The sequence below is a fragment of the Carex rostrata genome, chromosome 1 (genome assembly GCF_964058835.1).
Source record: "Carex rostrata chromosome 1, lpCarRost1.2, whole genome shotgun sequence".
Lineage (NCBI taxonomy): Eukaryota > Viridiplantae > Streptophyta > Magnoliopsida > Poales > Cyperaceae > Carex > Carex rostrata.
Window position 1 is genome coordinate 9,762,737 of NC_135918.1, and position 19,907 is coordinate 9,782,643.

A 19,907-nucleotide genomic window follows, 5' to 3' on the forward strand; every position below is an offset into this window, starting at 1 on the left:
TGGTTTATTCTTTTTTATCTGCAGATTTAACCTGCAAACAATCCTCATTGTGAATAGCAATAAATCTTATAATTTTTTTTTTTTCAATAGCATCATGATATAATTTTAATTTTCAATGACTATATAATACCCCACTTTTGTGCTATATATGAGATAACAGAAACACATTATCTATTAAATTAATAGAATTCAATCAATAAAATTGATTTTAATTTTTTTCAAATTTTTTTTTTTTGTTATATCCCACTTTCCTTCATTTATCTTATTATTTGATCTGTTTTTAATGACTAAATGATTCATTTTTTTTGCCATGATGCAATTAAATAATATGAATGACGTGCTTTTAAAATTCCATATTCACTTAATTTATCTTATAATTTTCCTTAGGTACAGACTAGAATAAGCATAAAAAAACAATCATGATTTTGTATCAATGGTTTGTGCTCTCACTTAGAACGGTCGACAACTTACAATTAATTAGTTGTACTTATAACTAATCATTGGTGAGAGGTTTATCGTTACACATACATTATTTTTTTAAGTAAATTTCAAATATTCTTTGAAAACCTTAGAATTATATATTTTCCTCTTTTTAAAATTTATAATATTATGTTTTATCTTTCTAAGTTTTGAAAACACACACATTACCCAACTTATTATTTTATATTAAAACCTCATTTCATATTTATGGAATCTTCATTTTATCCTCTATTTGAAAATGAAAAATTTATAGCATGCATAAGAGAGTTTCAGTCTTCTAATTGGTTCGTTTATAAGAAAAATTAATTTATTTTCTACTTGTGACACACACAAACTTGTGCTTAAATATTATTTTTGCATGTGCACAAATAGAAAAATGAACCAACAAACTGGTCAAATTAAAAAACTGAAACTTTTTTTATACATGTTAAATATTTTACTTTTTTAATAGAGAATAAGGTTGAAACTCTATAAATGTAAAGTGAGTTTTAACATAAAAATTGTGAAAGATAATAAATTAGATAAAATGTGATAATTTTTTTAAGCTGATAATTGTACCTCAAACAAAGTACCCGCTCGCGTCCCCCAACCTTCTAGAACGTCAGTGACAAAAAGATCAAGTTTTACTTCATACAGTGCAATAACAGTACCAATCTTTCTTTATTGTATAAAATTTCGCTGCATGAAGAGAAAAACGCCCTGTTAAAATTTTTTAACAAAAGCATAGCCAAATGCAGTGAAACAATCATATAATTTAAACATATAAAGGAAAGCGTTTAATCAACTGCATTCAAGTGTTTAACTTTCATTGTAAATGAGTTAAATTTTTATTTTTTAAAACAAAACGGATCCTCGAATTCGTCCCCGAGCAAAAAATTGCAGTTCTAAATTTGAACCAATCCCCAAGCGCATCCCCGAGCACGAAATTTACAACTCTAAATTTGTACTAATCCCCGAGGGCGTCCCCCAGCACATTTTTTTTTCATTTGTGCATAATGTGCTAGGAACAGTACCTGTGAACAAGTAAAGCATGTAAACCAATATGTACTGACAAACAAACAACATAAACAAAGCATTGAAAATTTGTGCATGAAGCAAACAACATGTGTTTACAAACACATTTTAAAGCATATAAATCTGTGTTTACAAACATGGAAAACTCTGTGTTTACAAACATATAAACACATGGGTAGTAGGCAAGTTTGTCTAGAGTTTAGAAGTGCTGCTGGGAATTTTTCGGTTTGACCCCTATGTTTTATTAGATAAGGTATTCTAAACTATACTGGCTCAGAACCCTCATAAAGTCTAAACACTGAAAATAATTGGTTGAAACATTAAGAGCTTTTTCACTAATTTGTCCTTCTTTGTTGTCTTTCATAACTACATAGTTTCTAAATTCTTCACTTTAGAGGTAAATAAACTTGAATTATTGCAGATGTGGATCAAGCTAGACATATAAAGGCAAACACTGGAACAGTCGATGTAAGAGACATCAAGATAGAAGATGGTAGGTATAACTACAAATTTTCATCAAAATTGTCTCATTAAACCTGTTAGGTATTGTTTTCTCATTCTATTTCTCAATTGATCATTATTGTCAATTGTTTTCATGATACATTGAGCTGGTAAGCAATATATTTCATTTCTTTTTGAATTTTTATTGTTTATGGTAATTCAAACTTGATATTCCCCCATCTCTCTTCTCTAGTTAGGCATTTAGTTATAGTTACTGTTGAATCTGGTATATGGTTGATTTTTCTTAGAATTCACTGTTATATTCTATCTATAGCTCGGACTAATTTCTTAGAATTCACTGTTATCTGTGATGCGTATTTTGGGGCTATGGAATTGTGCTTTGATTATACTCTTTTATGCCTTTAAATTTATTACCTTCAATACCCAAAGAAAGGTTTGTTGCAAGCGCATAACCTATCGATGTAGTACTTAGGGTGTCGAACCACAAGGAGTACGTTTAAAATACTATGCTTAAACTTTAATAATTAATTTCAGAAAATAAAGTACAATAAAGTAAATGGGGGGGTTTTGTTCTAATTAATCCTAAGTTTGGGTTCAATACCCGAAAAAAGGAATTTTAAACAATAAAAACAAATAAAAGAAATATTGATTTGCTTTCGAGTTGAGGAGATCTAGGGGTATTCGGTCTACAATTGCTTGATTAATTCCACCTATTCGGTATTTGTTTAAGTTCATGTGTGATTTGATGAGGTTTCTAACCTAATATGTCATTAAGTGTCACTTTCGTGAGTTAATAACGTGTCTAAGTAATTCGGACTTCACGATTAGGTCCTTCACCCTAGCTACCTAGACCATAACCTCTTGTTAGTCTCTCCTCTCCTCAAATATTGGTACTTCACAATTAAATCCATCATACCAATACCCGATTCGATTTGAGATGTCCTAATTAGGGTTTGGCTACACAGTTAGGTCCTTCACCAAGTTCCTAACCTTAATTTCTGTAGTTCCGGCTTAAATTACAAATTGGTTAGATCTTAATCCAAACCTAAGGTATTTGCATTCATAATTTGGTACTATCCTATTGATCCTAGTCAATTTTGGTTCTTTCGAATCCAAAACGGGATAATTACAATTCAAGTACTAATTATATAATTAACACAAATGATAAATCACAGAAATTAACATCAAATCCCATAAAAACAATCATAACAAAAACAAATAATCGAATAAAATACAATTAAACAAGTTCATGCATTGACCTAAACCCCTAGAGAGAGATCTACTCCCTCATGGAGAGATCAATTACAAAAATTGGCAAAAATAAGAAGAAATAAAATAAAAAAATGATTACACCCTTTATCGGATCAAAACCCTCAATCTTGCCGACTTCTTACTTGAATCTCCTTCTTCTCCCTCCTAGAAAAGCTTTCCTAGGCTGCAGAATTTTACGCCAAGTGTGTGTTTTTATGGAAATGAACATGCACCAAGGGTGAGAGAGAGAGATGAGAGTTGTTATTGATCTTTGCGAAGAGATGCCTTGAATGAGAATGAACCCCCTCTTTTATAGCCAAAGACTATGCCCAATCAAGAGGCATAGTTGTGGGGTGAGTGGAGTTAGTGGGTGTTATTTTTTGATTGTTTCTCAGATTGTCTTGTTCACATTTGATTGTAAAAACGCGTCTCTGGTGCACTAAAAATAAAAATCGTGTTAAAAACGCGTATTTTTGGCTGTCTGTGGGTCCAGGCGGATGCTTTCACTCTAAGTTTCCTTTTTTAGATTCTCAGGTTGTAGATCTTCTCTTTAGCTTTCCAAAAAGTGGTCATAAGCCCAAAACAGAGTTACAAGTCAAAAGTTATGGCTATTTTAAGTTCAGGCTCTAGTTATGCGTTCTGCTACAGTGTGGCCAGGCCACCCACATTTGGCTCGATTTTTCCTATGCGTCCAGATTTTGGCCGCATCGAAATCTATGCATCCATACGGATTTTGATGAATAGCTTATTATACCTTTTTAAAATTGGCGCGCGTCCAGAAATCCATCTAAGTACTTAGTGCGGCCATATCGCAAACCGTGCATCCGCACTGAGCATTTTTCTTCATTTTCTGCAAATTAAAACCAAACAAACGCAGTAACTTAATCCTAGGTGTATTATATTCACTTTATATTCAAAATACAAGATATTTGGTATTATTTCGTGATAAAAATCAGATCGAACATGTATATAATTTAGGCCTATCAATGTACTGGAAATTTTGCTCAATTTTCCTTCTAACAACATTTGTTGCATTTAATTATCCAATTTGCTTGGAGTGATGTGCTGAACATTTTTTGCATTTAATTCAAGTGTTTAATTTTAATTGTAAATGAGTTAAATTCTTATACCTGTGAACAATTAAAGCATGTAAACCAATATGTACTGACAAACAAACAACATAAACAAAGAATTGAAAATTTGTGCACGAAGCAAACAACATGTGTTTACAAACACATTTTAAAGCATATAAACATGTGTTTACAAACATGAAAAAATTTGTGTTTACAAACATATAAACCTGTGTTTACAAACACATTTTAAAACTTATTCTTCGAACACATTTTAAAGCATATAAACACGTGTTTACAAACATTGAAAAATATTCATTTAATAGATTAATTGTTCAAAATGAAGACTATTTTTTTAGTTATTAAATATCAAAAGCTGTTAATTTTTATAATTAAAATTAGAACAAATCCCCCACCGCGTCCTCGAGCTAACTGGGTTTAAACTGTACTTTAAAGTACGTTCAAGTACTTATAACTAGTTTAACTAGTTAAAGTACTGAAGTAGTTAATTAATGATTAGAGGGTCGTTAACAATCTGGGGGACTAATTCGGGGATTGGTGATTACAACTGTTCCTAACAAACTGTCCACGAAATTAAAACACAGTACAAAAGCATGCAAAGCTAACGTTTAAAACAATTAAATTAAAACTGCAATGCGTTAAAACAACAATTCGTTAATTAATGGCAAATTAATAAATTACCGTTATTAGCGGATGGTTAAACCCAGTTAAACCAGTTCGGGGACGAACTCGGATTTAATGGCTCGGGGTACAGGAACATTTCTCTTTTTTTAATTTGGAAGATATATTAGACGTTAGGAATTTCACAAGTAGAAAATACGCAATTTCGGATTCCCTTCTTTTTTAAGGATAAAAAATGATAGCTACGGCATTGGAATCTGCGTTGATTTTTTTTAGTTACAGTCTTAATATTTTAAAATTCTAATCTTACCAGCGTTTTTTTTTAACTTTAAATCTACCATCACAAGATCAATCTGAATGGAACCAATTTTTTTTTTTTTTAAAATAGTTAATTCTAGAGTTGAATCGGTACAAGGTATAAACATCGGCATCACATAGCTTTGAATTTTTTTTTTAAAAGTGCTCAGAATTTTAAAATATCAAGATGGTAACTAAAAATTTGGAGAATAGAGTCAATAGACTGTATTCCTTTAATCTTAAGAGTAAATGATTAATTTCATTTTATAGGAAATAAATCTGCTGTGATTCCAAAGAATCACATAGATTTGCAATTATAAATCCACTCGTTCTGTTTCATTGCTCTTCAGATAAGAATCTAAAAAACTGATAGTTTTATGCACGCATCTCAAAACAGATAAATGGATGGATTAGAAATTGCAGAGTCATGTGATTCTTTGGAATGACAGCAGATTTATTTCCCATTTTATAACAAGAACAGTAACAGATGAGTAGTGTTAGTACTTGGTACCCTTTGATTTATGACATAATTTAGATTGGCACTGGACTCGAGCGAGCGAGGGAGCAATCGAGAGAGAGAGGGAGAGAGATGGAATCGTGGGAAGAGGAGGAGGGATCGGTGTCTGGATCGGGGTTGGGGGCGGTGACGGACGTGGAACTAATGCGACAGGCGTGGCGGAACGAGAAGGCGGCGCCGGAGATGCTGCCATTCAAGGAGGCGCTGGTTAGGCGTCTGCGGGACCAAATCCAGCTCCAGGTTTTCTTCTTCTTCTTCTTCTTCTTCTTCTTCTTAGTGTAAGTCTGAATGAAACGATAGAAGAGAAGAGAATGAATGAATGTAGAATTGAATGATTAGGAAGAGCGAGCGGAGGAATTAAAGAGCGAAGGGATGGAAGACGTGGTGGTGTCGCTCCACCACATGGACTCCGACCGCGCTCTCTTCCTCCTCAAATCCTACCTCCGCCTACGCCTCCACAAGGTACGTACCTCATTCTCTCCTTTAACAAGTTCACTTTCTCTCCCTCGATGCATATAATTGTATAATTGTAGATCGAGAAGCACTTGTTCTTTTACTCCTCCCATACTCACCTTTTCGCCCGCCTTTCCCCCGAAGAGCAGCTCTTCTGCAACAGGTAGCTAGCTTCCATTCATTCATTCCTTTATTCATTCCTTCATTCATTCATTCATTCATTCATTCATTATCTCACTCTCACTCTCTCTCTCTCTCTCTCATTATGTACTAATTAAGCTGCGTCGACATCATGACACAACATCTGAAACAGTCTGTACTAAACAAGCTGCCTCAGCACTACCAATCCGTTACCAGACAATCCACATCAAGCGAAGACGATGACATGGGTATTTCAATTTCATTTCATTTCCTCTCTTAATTAGCTAATTCTAATTCTACTTCTGATTTTGCAGTTGATTCCCCGCAGCTTGACACTTTCGTATTCTGTAAGACCAAGACTGATGTCGGGGCCTTCCAACTTGATGACACGTATGTAATAACCCCAATATATATTCTCCTATGACACTTTTATATCTCCCTTTCCATCAAGTTATGCTAATTTTATCTTAAACATATATAGGGGTGAGGAGATTGTGGACTTGGTGGTTGACGATTTGTATGTGCTACGCTACAAGTCTATAAGGGGCCTTGTGGAAAGCGGCCAAATCAACCTTATCTAACTCAAATTCCTCAATTACTCAGGCATACATCTTCTCCTTTCCAACCCCCCCCCCCCCCCCCCCCCCCCCCCCCACCCGTTTTGTAAGACTTTAGAGGTGTGAATGGGTTCTGACCATGAATCGAGTTGAGTAGCTAGGCTTGATCTGAGGGTCGGCATGCATGTTGAACTGTTAATATGTTATACATATATAGTGGTTATTAAAATTATTTGTGTAGCACAAAATTAGAATGAAAGTGACAGGGTTAAGGTTGATTGATGGCCCACTGACCAGACCAGTCATGTCAACACTAAAAGGTTGGTTTTGTCATGCAAACACTAATTGTACTACTGCTAAATGTCTGAAATAGATATCTGCCTGTCATCTATCTTGAGAGTTGGCTTTGCTGCTGTGAACTGTGAAAGCTGATGTATACTCGTTATCTGGAGGTCAATGAGATGGACATAAAAGACGGGAATAAGAGCTTAATTGAATTGAGTTGTACCAGAATTGTATTCTCTTCTAGTCCTGGTTTTTTTAATTGAGTTAGTTTCAACGCGAAAAGAATATGAATTAACTTGGCTGCTGTTTTCTGTTAGATTTTTTGCCTTCTATTTATTTTCTTCTTCTTGTGTGATTGATTCAAAGTACTCTCTAGATTCCTATTCTTGGGACAGCAAAAACAGGCTGCTTTCTTAAATAAAAATGCTGCGTTTTTGAGCTAGGCAAGGTGCCATTGAAGAATAAAATCCGCAGTACAAATTTCTTTTGAGAATATCTTAAATTTAGAAGCGTATACGACCGAATTAACAATGCTCAGTTTAAATTTATTTTAAATTAAAATAGATGACATCTGATACATTTGAATGAACAAAAAAACACAAACTATGCCCCTAAAAAAGTTTAACGTAGATTTGAATAAAGACAATTAGCAGGCAATTGTTAACCCCTCTTACTCAAAATAAACATCAATCAAAAGTTAAGAAGAATAAATAACCAGATCCCTGGCATTGCCACAGCTTTACGCCTTTGTCACCAAAGCAAAGCATCCTGTCCTTTCCCCCTTCAATTAAAGTCTAAAGCACTTGTTCCTATTTCCTGTTTGTCTGAAATTGTGAAACACACACAATAACGAAAAGGACAATTCCTACCTATGCCTGCCAAAAGGGTAACAATAACATGGTCTATACAACTTGATGATACAGTTGAATAATTATTAGTAAATTAATTAATAGCAAACGCAAACAGTCTGACAATTGGATGTAATAGTTCTACTACCAATGGCCACTGGGGCCCTCCAATGCTGCTGTGACTTTTCCAGCCATGTATGGTGGTTTCTCGATCCTATCAGCACTGCCTCTCTCGGTTTTGAAACTGGGATTTCTTCGTGGGTACAAGCTCCCAGAAGGGAGAGGGTTCGAAGGACCGCTACTGGGGTTAGGATTCCTCATTATTCGTTGCTGCTCGTATACCTCGGCAGCCGACTGTGTGCCGTTGTTAATGCTATTATGTAGTGCCGACCCTACTACCTTCCCAGGTCTTCCTGCTGTACCTGCAAAACCAAATAAACCAAGCTCCATGAGTTTCCACCACCATGTCGCACTAAATTTTATGCCAAATTTCTGTCATACAAAATCCATCAGTGTATTTTCAGAGCTTGATGTTGATATTCCCCACAAAAACATTGGAAAATTCCATATTGTCACTAGTATGCCCCTTCTGACTCAGCATACAACATAGCATGCCATTCTAGTGTTCAGTACTTATCTTTTTCTTTTGATCCACAATTACAGTACACCCTGTCTTGGGTATAGCTATGGTCATTTTCTTGAGCATTCCTTTATTACCTCGTAATATAATAAACCTGATTATTCACCTTGAGGAACTTGAATTGGGACCCTGGTTAGAGGCACTTGATTTGAGGTCTCTGGCGGCTTCTTGGGATCTTTGATTAAACACTTTGACATATCCTCTGTTATGTCAGGTGAATTTTGGGCAGGTCGGTCAGAATAGAGTACACATGCCCTAGAAAATCGAATTTGAAATCAGTTAAAAACAAGATTCGTACCCATAACTCGATTGATATGATGCTCAGATTGACAACAGTGATCAAGCTCTGCTCAACTCGGAGTCGAGGGTTAAGGCTGCAAAAGGAGCTCCATTTTTCTAGTTAATATAGGAAGGAGCTGCAGGGATATGTTTGAACTTTCGGTTGTCTTATTATGATTTGGAAAGCTTGCACCTTATACGTGCCTTGCGGTGTAGATCTGGTTAACTATGTTTGTGGGAACTTTTTTTGTGATTTCAGTTATAGGGGTCAAAGGGGAGGAAACCCTGCCCTCCCAAAAATAAAAAGAGGGGAAACTTTGAAATCCCATTATGATATACATTTACATCGAGAGCCCCCTGATTGTTGAAGAACATTTATAAGAAAGGTCCCTGCTTTAGTTGTTTTATAAACCTAGTCCTTTTGGTAGATAAAGGACTAGCCTATGCATGCAAACAATAATCTAAGGGACTATGTAAAATAGCTTACCGGGGTAGAGATGCATGTTGTCTTTCAGGAGGGGTCACGATGCCTCCCTTTCCATAGTGTTCTTCAAGGTAAGCAAACTGTTTCTTGAATTGATCAACAGCACTGCATGCAGAGTAGTATTTTTAAGGCAAAGATATAAATAGTACTTCTAAATTCTCTTGTCCTAGAAAAGGGTAGGAGCAAAAAAAGGAAATCAAGCAGACCTAGGGTACATGAAGCCACCAGAGTCGGTGCCTTGCAGGAATTCCTTGAGCATCTGGGGATGGTACTCGAGGATCTCCCTGTAGATGAGCTCCCTCACATCCTCCTTTGTGAGCCGCCGCCGCTCAAACTCAAACTCCATTTTTGTGACTGGCTGGGCCGACGGCTCCCTGTCCACATTCGCTATGTTCTTGAAATATAGATCCGCCAGTGCCTGACACATAGCAATCACATAATGTTCCTTTTTCTGTCGTGTTCTTCTTTTCTTTTTACCTTAACCATAGTTTTAGGGACATCACCAATACCAAAGAAAAGGAGACGAGACACATGGAATGAAATAAGACATAATAAAAGGTATAGAATAGCTACCTCTTCAGCAGACGGTCGATCCTTGGGCTCAAAAGCAAGCATCCTCTCTAGCAAACGAAGCGCGAGTGGGTCCGCATTTGGAAATTTCTGACTAAATGGCACAGGTTTTTTCTTTCTCATGCTGCTCAAGTATCGCCTCGCCTTCTCATTTCTAATCTGGAAGATTTGACAAGAAATAGAAAAGAATGCCAAAATCATAAACTTTTTCTTTCTTTTTTCTTTGCAAATGCAAATGCTATTTTGAGGTGAACATGCAAACAAACTAGACCGCTTTGTTAAAGTGAAAGAAGTGAAAGAAAGAGCCGATTACTCTTGCAATTGTCTCTTGAGAAGGGGTTCCAAGTAAATCGGTAATGATGTCCAGCTGATGGACAACATTCTTTCCAGGAAAGAGAGGCTTTCCGGTGAGGAGCTCGGCGAAGATGCAGCCAATGCTCCAGATGTCGATGGCGGGAGTGTACTTGGAGAAGAAGGAACCACAGAGCTCGGGAGCACGGTACCAGCGGGTGGCGACATAGTCAGTCCAGAATATGGCGGTGGGGGTGTCATGGAAGGCGACGCGGGCCAGGCCGAAATCACAGATCTTGAGCTTGCAGTCAGCGTTGGCAAGGATGTTCTTGGGCTTAAGGTCGCGATGGAAGACGTTGGCAGTGTGGATGTACTTGAGGCCACGCAGCAGCTGGTACAGGAAGAACTGGTAGTGCTCCGGGGTCAGGTCGTCATTTGCCTTTATCACCTGATGTAGGTCTGACTCCATCAGCTCGAACACCACGTAGATGTCCCGGAACTCCCGCCGCGATGCTGGCAGAAGGACATGCTTTATCTCCACAATGTCTGGGTGCCGCAGCAACCTACAGTTCATATATCGTTTTTATAGCAAACAGAACAAATTGAACTAGAAAAGAAAGAAGAAATCTGAATATCATTTATTGCCTGAGCAGCTTTATCTCCCGCAGGATTCTTGTTGCATCCGAGACATGCTCAAAGATGTCATTAATTTTCTTTATGGCCACTTTCTCACCAGTGTGCGCGTCGAATGCCGAGCACACCACCCCGTAACTGCCCTTCCCAATCACCTCTTCTATTCGATACCGGCTCCCTTCCCCGTATTCAGTGAAGAAGTCTATCTCTGCCGACCCCTGCTGCATTGGGTTTATATTAGTGTGTGTTTACCAATACATTAGTCAGTTTATGCACCATCACTAAATCACGTTTTCAGAAAGAAAAAAAGAAAAAAAAAAAAGAGAATAAAAGCTGGCTAAATCAATCATGTTTCTAACTTAATAAATGAAATAACTTGAGCAATCCTTTACAGGAAGGAAATGTGATAATTAAAGTAACTGGGAGAGAGCTTAAAAATTGCAGGGTAGAAGGAAAAGGAATATGTAAGGTAAAGGGATCTGATCTCATTAGTTAAGCTAACAACTGCCCAGCAATTAATGAATTCAGGTAGAACATCAAATCAACCTCAGATTGGCACTGACCAGACTGGACTGGATCAGACTAGACAAGACAAATTAATTATAACAGGAAAGGGGGGAGGAGAATTTAAAAAGGTAACCTTTCTCCTCTGATCTTGTTGCATATTTACTTCTTCTCAATAGGAAAAGAATAGATAGATCTCAACAACCAACCAGGCGTAGGCTCATCACACGCAGGCAGGCACGCACGCACGCAAATCTCAATCAATCAATTAGTTTAATTTAATTTTCCAGTAAGCAAAGCGAGGCAGGAACGAAAGCAGGAGAAGTGGAGTAGAGCAAAGATAAAGTACGGAGAAGAGAGATCCGGCGAGGTGAGAGGAACCGAACAAGGGCGAGAAGAGGAGATTTAAAGAGAGAGGAAGAGAGAGATAAGAAAGAGGCCACACAAAATAACATAATACAGCACCACACACGCCACTCTACTAGCCAAGTAAGAGCAACAGCAACAGCTACAGCACCGCCTGGACTATACAGTATACACTATACACCAACCCAAAGAGGGCAGAAGAAATAAAAACAACGATTTTTTAATATATCATTTGAAAAAACCAAATAATAAACCCGTGACGTTAAATTTGAAAAAAAAAAAATCATTTACAACATCCCAAATATAATTTTTTTAAATTCAAACTGTTCAACATGATTTTTATATTTAAATGTGTTTGGAGATTAAATTTTATATTTTTTTGTATTTGGAGATTAAACTGTTGAACAATTTGGATCGACGGTTTGAACTTTGAAAAATCGTATTGTAAGATATTATAATTACAAAAATATTATAAGTAGATCCTCCTCTTTGAAAAAAATATTCATTTTAATATATTTGAAGTTGTTGTAGAGATAATTGAAATTTAGGTACAAATAACAATGAACTAGGCTAAACCTCTTAAAATATTTTTAAAGTGTAAGGTTTGTGAGGGTATTCTATATCTACTTAGACAGACGACAGAACCCACAATTTATAGTGGAATTTAAAGGAGAGCCAACAACTCTAGTGCACATCATATGATCTACAACATAAGAGATTAGTTTACTTTGCTTGTGCCTAGTTTCCAGTATTGACCAGGCCAAGTTATTTGAATTTTGAATTGGACTTCCAGTCATGCAACACCTAGACTTGAGTGGTCACAGCTTCATATCTACTTTATCATACTTTTAGATATAAATTATAATTGATAAAACAAAATAGTAAAGTATGATCTTTATAATCTTCATAATCTCGATCTCTATAATTTTTTGTAATCTTCATGATTCAGCATCTCATCAATATTCGACATTCCAAATGACTCATGTGAATCTTCCATTAGATCTTTTGCATCAAATCATTTCTTATGGCTCAAGGAGATGATGTATCATATTATACAACTTGTCACGTCGACTTGTCATGATTTATATCTTTGACTTGCTTTGACCTTCGGACATAATAGCTAAACCTGCATACATCTCAAACAAAAAAAAACTGTCAAATTCAATGTTTATATGTTTTGCAAATTAGTCAAATAACACATAAGATTGCTTACAACAAGAGACCCACACTATTTTTAACTCTTGTATTAAAACACAGATTCTCAAACTTGGTTATTACCTTGATAACATGTTGCAATGTCATTGTTGAATTCAGTACGAGTTGTTTTGTTAGAAAAAGTGAATTGGTTACCTTGTTTCTAGACGATCAAGTTGTGCCCCCTTATCTCTGATATCCTAATCTCAGAGTTTTTAGACAAGTTGTTTTGTAGTGATATACTAATCTTCAAGCCCTGAAATTTTTAAAAATACCATAATACAAAAAAAAAAACCAAATAACCATTAAAACCTGAAATTTTGAAAAATACTCTAGTCGTATCCTCTAGATGCGGACCCTTTTCCCGAGGATCGCATCTAAGAAATGCGGACCATTAATGGAGTCCGCATCCCCTAAATGCGGCCCGATTTTTTTTTTTTTAAATTCCTAAGTTTGAGATTCATACGGATACGTTTTTTTTTTTTTTTTTTTTTCTGTTTTTGTCTTTTTCTAGGATATGAATCATTGTTTTTCAAATTTTCGAGATTTTATTATAAATCAAATTGATTATTTTATTTTATAGTTATTATTCACGAAGACTCTAAAAGTTTATTTGTCGATAACCCTAAATTATTTTTTATTATAAAGAAGTCCAATTGAATATATATTATTGTATTTTATGGTTATTTTTCACCGAAAACACTCTAGAAGTTTATTCACCGATAACCCTAAATTAATTTTTATTACAAATAAGTCTAATTGGATATTATTTTATTTTATAGTTATTATTCATCGAAGACTCTAGAAGTTTATTCATCGATATACCTTAAACTTCTAGAGATATCAACGAATAAACTTCTAGGATCTTCGGTGAAAAATAACCATAAAATAAAATAAAATAATATATATCCAATTTGACTTCTTTATAATAAAAATTAATTTAGAATTATCGACGAATAAATTTCTAGGATATTGTAGACACCCCAAATTGTGTAGTCTTGGAAAAAATATATGCTTACATAAAACTCTGAGTAGTGAAATTAATGATGAATGAAGAATGCAATCTCGAGGTATCTGCAAAAGAGGTATGATGTGTAATTGATTTTTTTATGATTAGTGTCATTTATTGTCTATTTTTTAGTTGAATATATATGTGCACTATAAGGTGAAAATTAATGCAGCACGAGAATATTATATAATTATATCCACGATAAAAAAAAATTATTACTGACGGTATCATATTCATGGGTACTTATTTTTGTCGACTTATTAATGACATTAGTCATTCATTTATCTACGATTTTGAAATAAATTTTATTAGTATAATCTCACAAAATTAAAATAAAATCCAAACATATGACGAGCAAAGATATACTTCTCAGATATATTATCTCGCAAAATTAAGATAAAATCTAGAAATATGACAAAAACCAATTGTTTTAAAGTGGCTAATTTAGCCCTGATTAAAGAAGAACGTCAAATTTTCAATATACAACAAAATACTGGTTTTAACATGTTATTCTATTAAGACGCGAATTAAATTATGGTAATATTTTCAATTTAAATTATGGATGGTGCCAACCTACAACAACATCCGATAACTTATTTTAATATTAGAATTGCATTTTTCAGATAAAGCATTATGACTAAAATTTGCTATTTTCTCCAGTACGTCCTGCATAAGTAATTACAAGGATTACTATTCGGTAGATGTAGAACCCTATCAGCAGTGATAAGTTTAATCCAAAGTCTCTACTTAAAAATATATATATATATATATATATAAATAAATAAATAATATGATAACTTATAAAAGAATGGAAAGCTGAAGCGCTCATCGTTGGATTCTTTCAGAAATTAATCAATGCACATACTTTTACATATAAGAAAATCCAATGATGACTGACTATATATATCAGGTGCAATATGAAATACAAATGATGGTTAGGACAAAGATTGAACTAAACTCTTGTTTATGCAACTGAACTCCAAAGGAAATAGCCATACCATTAATGTGTTCTAAATGATAGTCTTATTTATATCTATTCTAGGAACCAAGTTTTTTTGCCATGTAAGATTAATGTTAGGTTGCACGCAAAGAAGTGTGTTACGGTTTTTCTGTCAACATCTAGCTATACGGGATAAATCACAAACATATCTTCCAAGAAAAATATGAATGATTTTATAATATCAAAATTAGTTTAGAAAATATTACGAACCATTAGAATAATTTTAGAGTCAATTCTTTACTTTGCAAGACATTATTATTTCTATCAAGCATATGTTATTTTCATCACCAAAATGAAACTTTTTAATATGAAAATGATAGTATTTGGTGTACAAGTCATTTTACTTAAGTGTTCTAGAATTAGCAAATATATTTTATAATGTCACAAAAATTCAGAAAAATTACATTTCATGAAGCTTCGTGCATGATTATACCATGTTTTAAAGCTTAGACAAATTCAAGGAAGTCTCATGAATGAATATGACAAGTTGTGATTATAAAATATATGTTAAAATTACCTTTCCAAATGGTAGGACCAGCCAAGGAACAAGTTGTAACTCATTTTCAGCTAGATTCTAGCTCTTCATGTCATTTCAAGTCAAAAGATCAAGTTGCACCTGAAATTTCAGCACAATTTTTGCCTATTTCACATGATGTTGTTCTTAGATATTAATTGAATTAATCTTCCTTGAAGGGGAACATACCTACTGAATTTTGTGGGTGTAAAACATGCTATCCATCTGCCCAAAAATTTTATTTCACAAGAAGGAAGTTGTTGATCATATGCTCCTAATAAATTAGATAATTGCAAATCAAAACACCAAAAACATATAAAAAATCATCATTTGGGACCTAAAATTTAAAATCCTAAATTATTCACTTGTATTTACATATATTAAGAATGTTTTATGACTTCATTTCAACTATAGGAAAAATTCCAGCAGCTAGAAAAATCAGCAGCAAAAAATTCAGCAACATCACCATTTTTTTCAGCAGCAAATTCAACAACAAAAATTGAGATTTAAAGCAATAAAATTAACTCATTTATGCATATGGTCTAGTCATATCCTTGCTGCAAATTTTCAGCTTTTTATCCTCTTGAAATTGATCAAAGAACAAGGCAAATTTCTAAATTTCAGCAGCAAGAATCCTGCTGCTATGTTTCCTCTTGTTCTTGGTGATAAACATCATTAAGATGTGTAGAATGATCATTAAAATTAAGAAAAATCTTCTAAGTACCTGTAGGCATAGTTTGGATTCTTCTCCTGCATTATAATCATTATATTTCAGTGTTTTTCACAGCCTTTTTCTAATTCTAGTCAAACCTGTTCAATTTTGTTCAAAACGGGTGCAGCAGTGGGACATGACATTTTGCAGCAGATTAAGCATGATTTTAAGCTTCAAAAACCTTCAAAGTTCACCTATAAATAGTCCCCTACATCTCCACTGCATCTTCATGGTTGGTTAGAGCATCCAAAGCACAAAAAAGAGAGCAAAAACGTTCATAATTCAGCCCCCAGAAAAAAAAACAGCAAGGAAGAAAAATAGTTTCTCCACAAATATCCTCATGAAACCCTAACATAATGAGCCTCAAAAATCATGAGTAACATCCTTGTTATGTTATTCCATTAACCAAGGTCTAAAAATACTAAAACCATCCATCCAAGCCATCGAAGAAATTATCATGACGTTTTAATAACAAGAATGAAGATCATTGTGGCTTGAAATCTTTTTGATTAATTTTCATTATCTTTTAGTTTGTTTGTTTCTGTTTTTTTTCTTCTTTCTTCATTCTTTTTATTGTTGTTTGTCAAGCTTGCTTATCTCATTTTGTAATATACATTATCGTTGAAATAAATTTTTGAAAGCTAGAATTAGTAGAGACCAATTTATCGGGTGAATGTGGTGCCTAACACCTTCCACATTCATAACCAAGACACGAACCTAGCTTATCCATGGGCATATATAAATTAGATTGTGTATTTCCCGTTGCATTACGGGTGGTGACTCCGAATAAAATTTAAATCACATTTAAAAGGTTGAGTCGAGCGTTGGTTTCGTAGCACGGTAGCTACAGATATCCAGTGAATAATAACCGAAATTTTTAAATATACCATGGTTCAAAAAAAGATAAACCCAAACACCATTTTTTTTGAAAAATTTTGAATTTTGACACGGCCGCATCCCGAGGGAGCGGTCACCTTATTTCGGGCCGCTTTTAGGCGATGCGGCCAGGGCCGCATCCCAAGGGAGCGGCCACCCTGTTTTCAGTTCAAAGTCACATGAGAAAAAAGCAAAAAAAATCGGGGTGTTTGGGTTTATCTTTTTTGGGATGATGATATATTTAAAAATTTCGGGAATAATAATCATAAAATAAAATAATCAATTTGATTTATAATATTCAAATTTCAACAGTATCTTCTCTGATATTTCGTATAAAAACAAAAAAAATGAATTCGTACGAATCTCAAACTTGAAAGTTTGAAATAAAAAAAATGGGGCCGCATCTAGGGGATGAGGACCCCCTTTCCGGATGTGGCCAGGTTATTTTTTGAAATTCTAGATTTTAATAGTTATTTGGTTTATTTTTTGTTGTATTATGGTATTTTTAAAAATTCTGGCTTCAAGCCTCTTCTCTCTGAGTTTAGTGAGAGAGACGAAATGAAGAGAGACTTTCAGCAAGAAGGAAAATGTTACGTTAAAAAAGGCATGAGAATAATTTGTACGCAGAAAAGGAAAGAGCAAAGAAGGAGAAAAGACTAAATAACTTATTAATTATATATTTTATATAATATTAAACTTAATTAATCTCATTTTTTATTAATTGAATAAATACGCGAGTTATCATTTTTTTATGGTAAGTACGTAATTATAGAAACTTGGATAGTAAATACATAATTTTACCGTGTTTGAGTCTCATATATGAAATTCTCCATTCTTTAAAAGAGATATATATATATATATAGAGCTGGGCTACGGTGAGTTGCGAAGTAAAGCGACTATTTTACTTCATGCTCATATTTTGTGATTTTAAAGTTCAAAACGTAGATCCGAACCGTTCATCTTGTTCTCCATATTGAAATGTGCTTGGAGACCAAATTTTACATTTTTTGGAATTTTTTTACTATTTATTAAGCAATTTTGAATGCCGCTGATCTGAGGGTTCACAAAATTTTACTGTTTTTTACTGTTCACAGCAAAACAGCAGTTTTCAAAAATGCTTAATAAATAGTAAAAAAATTCCAAAAAATGTAAAATTTGGTCTCCAAGCACATTTCAATATGGATTAAATATCTAACGGTTCGGATCGGTCGTTTGGGCTTTCAAAATAAAAATACGGCGTGAAGTAGAAACGCATTTTACTTCGCAACTCACCGTAGCCTATCTCTCTCTCTCTCTCTCTATATATATATATATATATATAGGAATATGCTAGCATGCTATGTATAGCATAGAACCCCTTCATGCAATGGTTCAGATTTCGAGTTTTTAAAATCCTAACGGTCGATCCGAACCGTTCATCTTGTTTTTCATATTAATATGTGTTTGGAGACCAAATTTTATATTTTTTGGAATTTTTTTACTATTTATTTAGATTTATTGAAAAACGCTGTTTTTTTATGGTCCATATTTGCTGAAAACAGCAATTTTCAATAAATCTAAAGAAATAGTAAAAAATTTCCAAAAAATGTAAAATTTGGTCTCCAAACACATATTAATATAGAGAACAAGATAAACGATTCGGATCGACCATTAGGATTTTGAAAACTCGAAATCCAAGCCATTGCATAGAGGGGTTCTATGCTATGCATAGCATGCTAGCATATTCCTATATATATATATATATATATAGAGTTAGGCTGGGTGCTATGGATAGCATAGTGGCATCTCGTGCTACGGCTCAATATTTAAGTTTTCAAAATCCAAACGGTCGATCCGAACCGTTCATCTTATTCTCCATATTAATATCTGCTTGGAGACCAAATTTTACATTTTTCTGAATTTTTTTACTATTTATTAAGTATTTTACAAAATTATTGATCCAACGGTGGCTGCACAGAACAGTAAAACCGTTGGATTAGCGATTTTCAAAGTGACTTAATAAATAATAAAAAAATTCAGAAAATTATAAAATTTGGTCTCCAAGCAGATATTAATATGGAGAATAAGATGAACGGTTCGGATCGACCGTTTGGATTTTGAAAACTTGAATATTGAGCCGTAGCACGAGAGGCCACTATGTTATCCATAGCACCCCAGCCTAACTCTCTCTCTCTCTATATATATATATATATATATATTTTTAATAAAGTGACAATCCCTCTCAAAAAAGTTTCTTAGGTGATGTTTGATTGTAGACTAAAATTAACAAGATCTAAATTAATTATTTAAATTTAGACTGATCTAAATTAATTATTTAAATTTAAACTGATCTAAATTATTTATATATTTGATTTATGCTTGAAGTTATATCTTAATTTTGCATCTCATTCTACAACTATTTTTTTTATGAAACCATTCTACAACTATTTGGTGACTGAAGGTTGAACTTACTTTTATAATAACGGTATTACGTTTGATGGCGTGTTGATCTTTTAGCAGGAAATCTGAGACCTTTTCTTTTCGAAACAACACAAGTCACGGAATTTTATTTAGTCAGAATTAATTGGCATATTAAATTGGTACGATTATTTGTGGAAAATTCGAAAAATAGACAGAATAGACTCGTCAAATTTATTCTGACCAATTTATTATTATTATTTGTTTTTTTGTGACTATCCCAACAAAAAAAATATTCAGGTGGAATTAGAAGGGAAGGATGAAGGATACGAAGGAAAGGTGGAAACCAAAAGTTGAGGCGTCCCCTGACCCCTCGCTCGCTGAGTGCCTGAGCTGAGTCGCTAGTTTGTATTCGTATACC

The 19,907-nt window shown here is 34.1% G+C and overlaps 2 protein-coding genes across 3 annotated transcripts; one reads left to right on the top strand and one right to left on the bottom strand.

Moving 5' to 3' along the window:
• The first annotated feature begins 5,723 nt into the window (after window positions 1-5,723).
• Window positions 5,724-7,499, top strand: SLD5 (DNA replication protein-like protein). Of its 2 annotated transcripts, none has more exons than XM_078305854.1 (7): window positions 5,724-5,973; window positions 6,073-6,195; window positions 6,267-6,349; window positions 6,466-6,575; window positions 6,642-6,717; window positions 6,809-6,930; window positions 7,258-7,499. In XM_078305854.1, exons 1-6 carry the CDS (start codon window positions 5,806-5,808, stop codon window positions 6,906-6,908), a joined length of 660 nt encoding a protein of 219 aa, XP_078161980.1. In that variant the 5' UTR covers window positions 5,724-5,805; the 3' UTR covers window positions 6,909-6,930; window positions 7,258-7,499. The 2 variants fall into 2 exon arrangements, with proteins under 2 accessions (XP_078161980.1, XP_078161987.1); XM_078305861.1 differs by having other exon boundaries at window positions 5,741-5,973; window positions 6,336-6,349.
• A 204-nt stretch (window positions 7,500-7,703) lies between these two features.
• On the bottom strand, window positions 7,704-11,141 carry LOC144557306 (mitogen-activated protein kinase 15-like). The gene is made up of 7 exons (XM_078305870.1): window positions 10,927-11,141; window positions 10,304-10,844; window positions 9,994-10,149; window positions 9,627-9,838; window positions 9,424-9,525; window positions 8,764-8,912; window positions 7,704-8,439 (listed from the first exon to the last, which is right to left on the bottom strand). Exons 1-7 carry the CDS (start codon window positions 11,139-11,141, stop codon window positions 8,162-8,164), a joined length of 1,653 nt encoding a protein of 550 aa, XP_078161996.1. The 3' UTR covers window positions 7,704-8,161.
• Between the last annotated feature and the right edge of the window lie 8,766 nt (window positions 11,142-19,907).

Coding starts and splice junctions, on each gene's coding strand:
- SLD5 (XM_078305854.1), top strand. CDS start 5,806: ATGGAATCGTGGGAAGAGGAGGAGGGATCGGTGTCTGGATCGGGGTTG. Junction 6,350..6,465: donor GAGCAGCTCTTCTGCAACAG/GTAGCTAGCTTC, acceptor GTACTAATTAAG/CTGCGTCGACATCATGACAC. Junction 6,718..6,808: donor GCCTTCCAACTTGATGACAC/GTATGTAATAAC, acceptor AAACATATATAG/GGGTGAGGAGATTGTGGACT.
- LOC144557306 (XM_078305870.1), bottom strand. CDS start 11,141: ATGCAGCAGGGGTCGGCAGAGATAGACTTCTTCACTGAATACGGGGAA. Junction 10,150..10,303: donor CTCAAGAGACAATTGCAAGA/GTAATCGGCTCT, acceptor CAAATCTTCCAG/ATTAGAAATGAGAAGGCGAG. Junction 8,440..8,763: donor CCCAATTCAAGTTCCTCAAG/GTGAATAATCAG, acceptor TTGGTTTTGCAG/GTACAGCAGGAAGACCTGGG.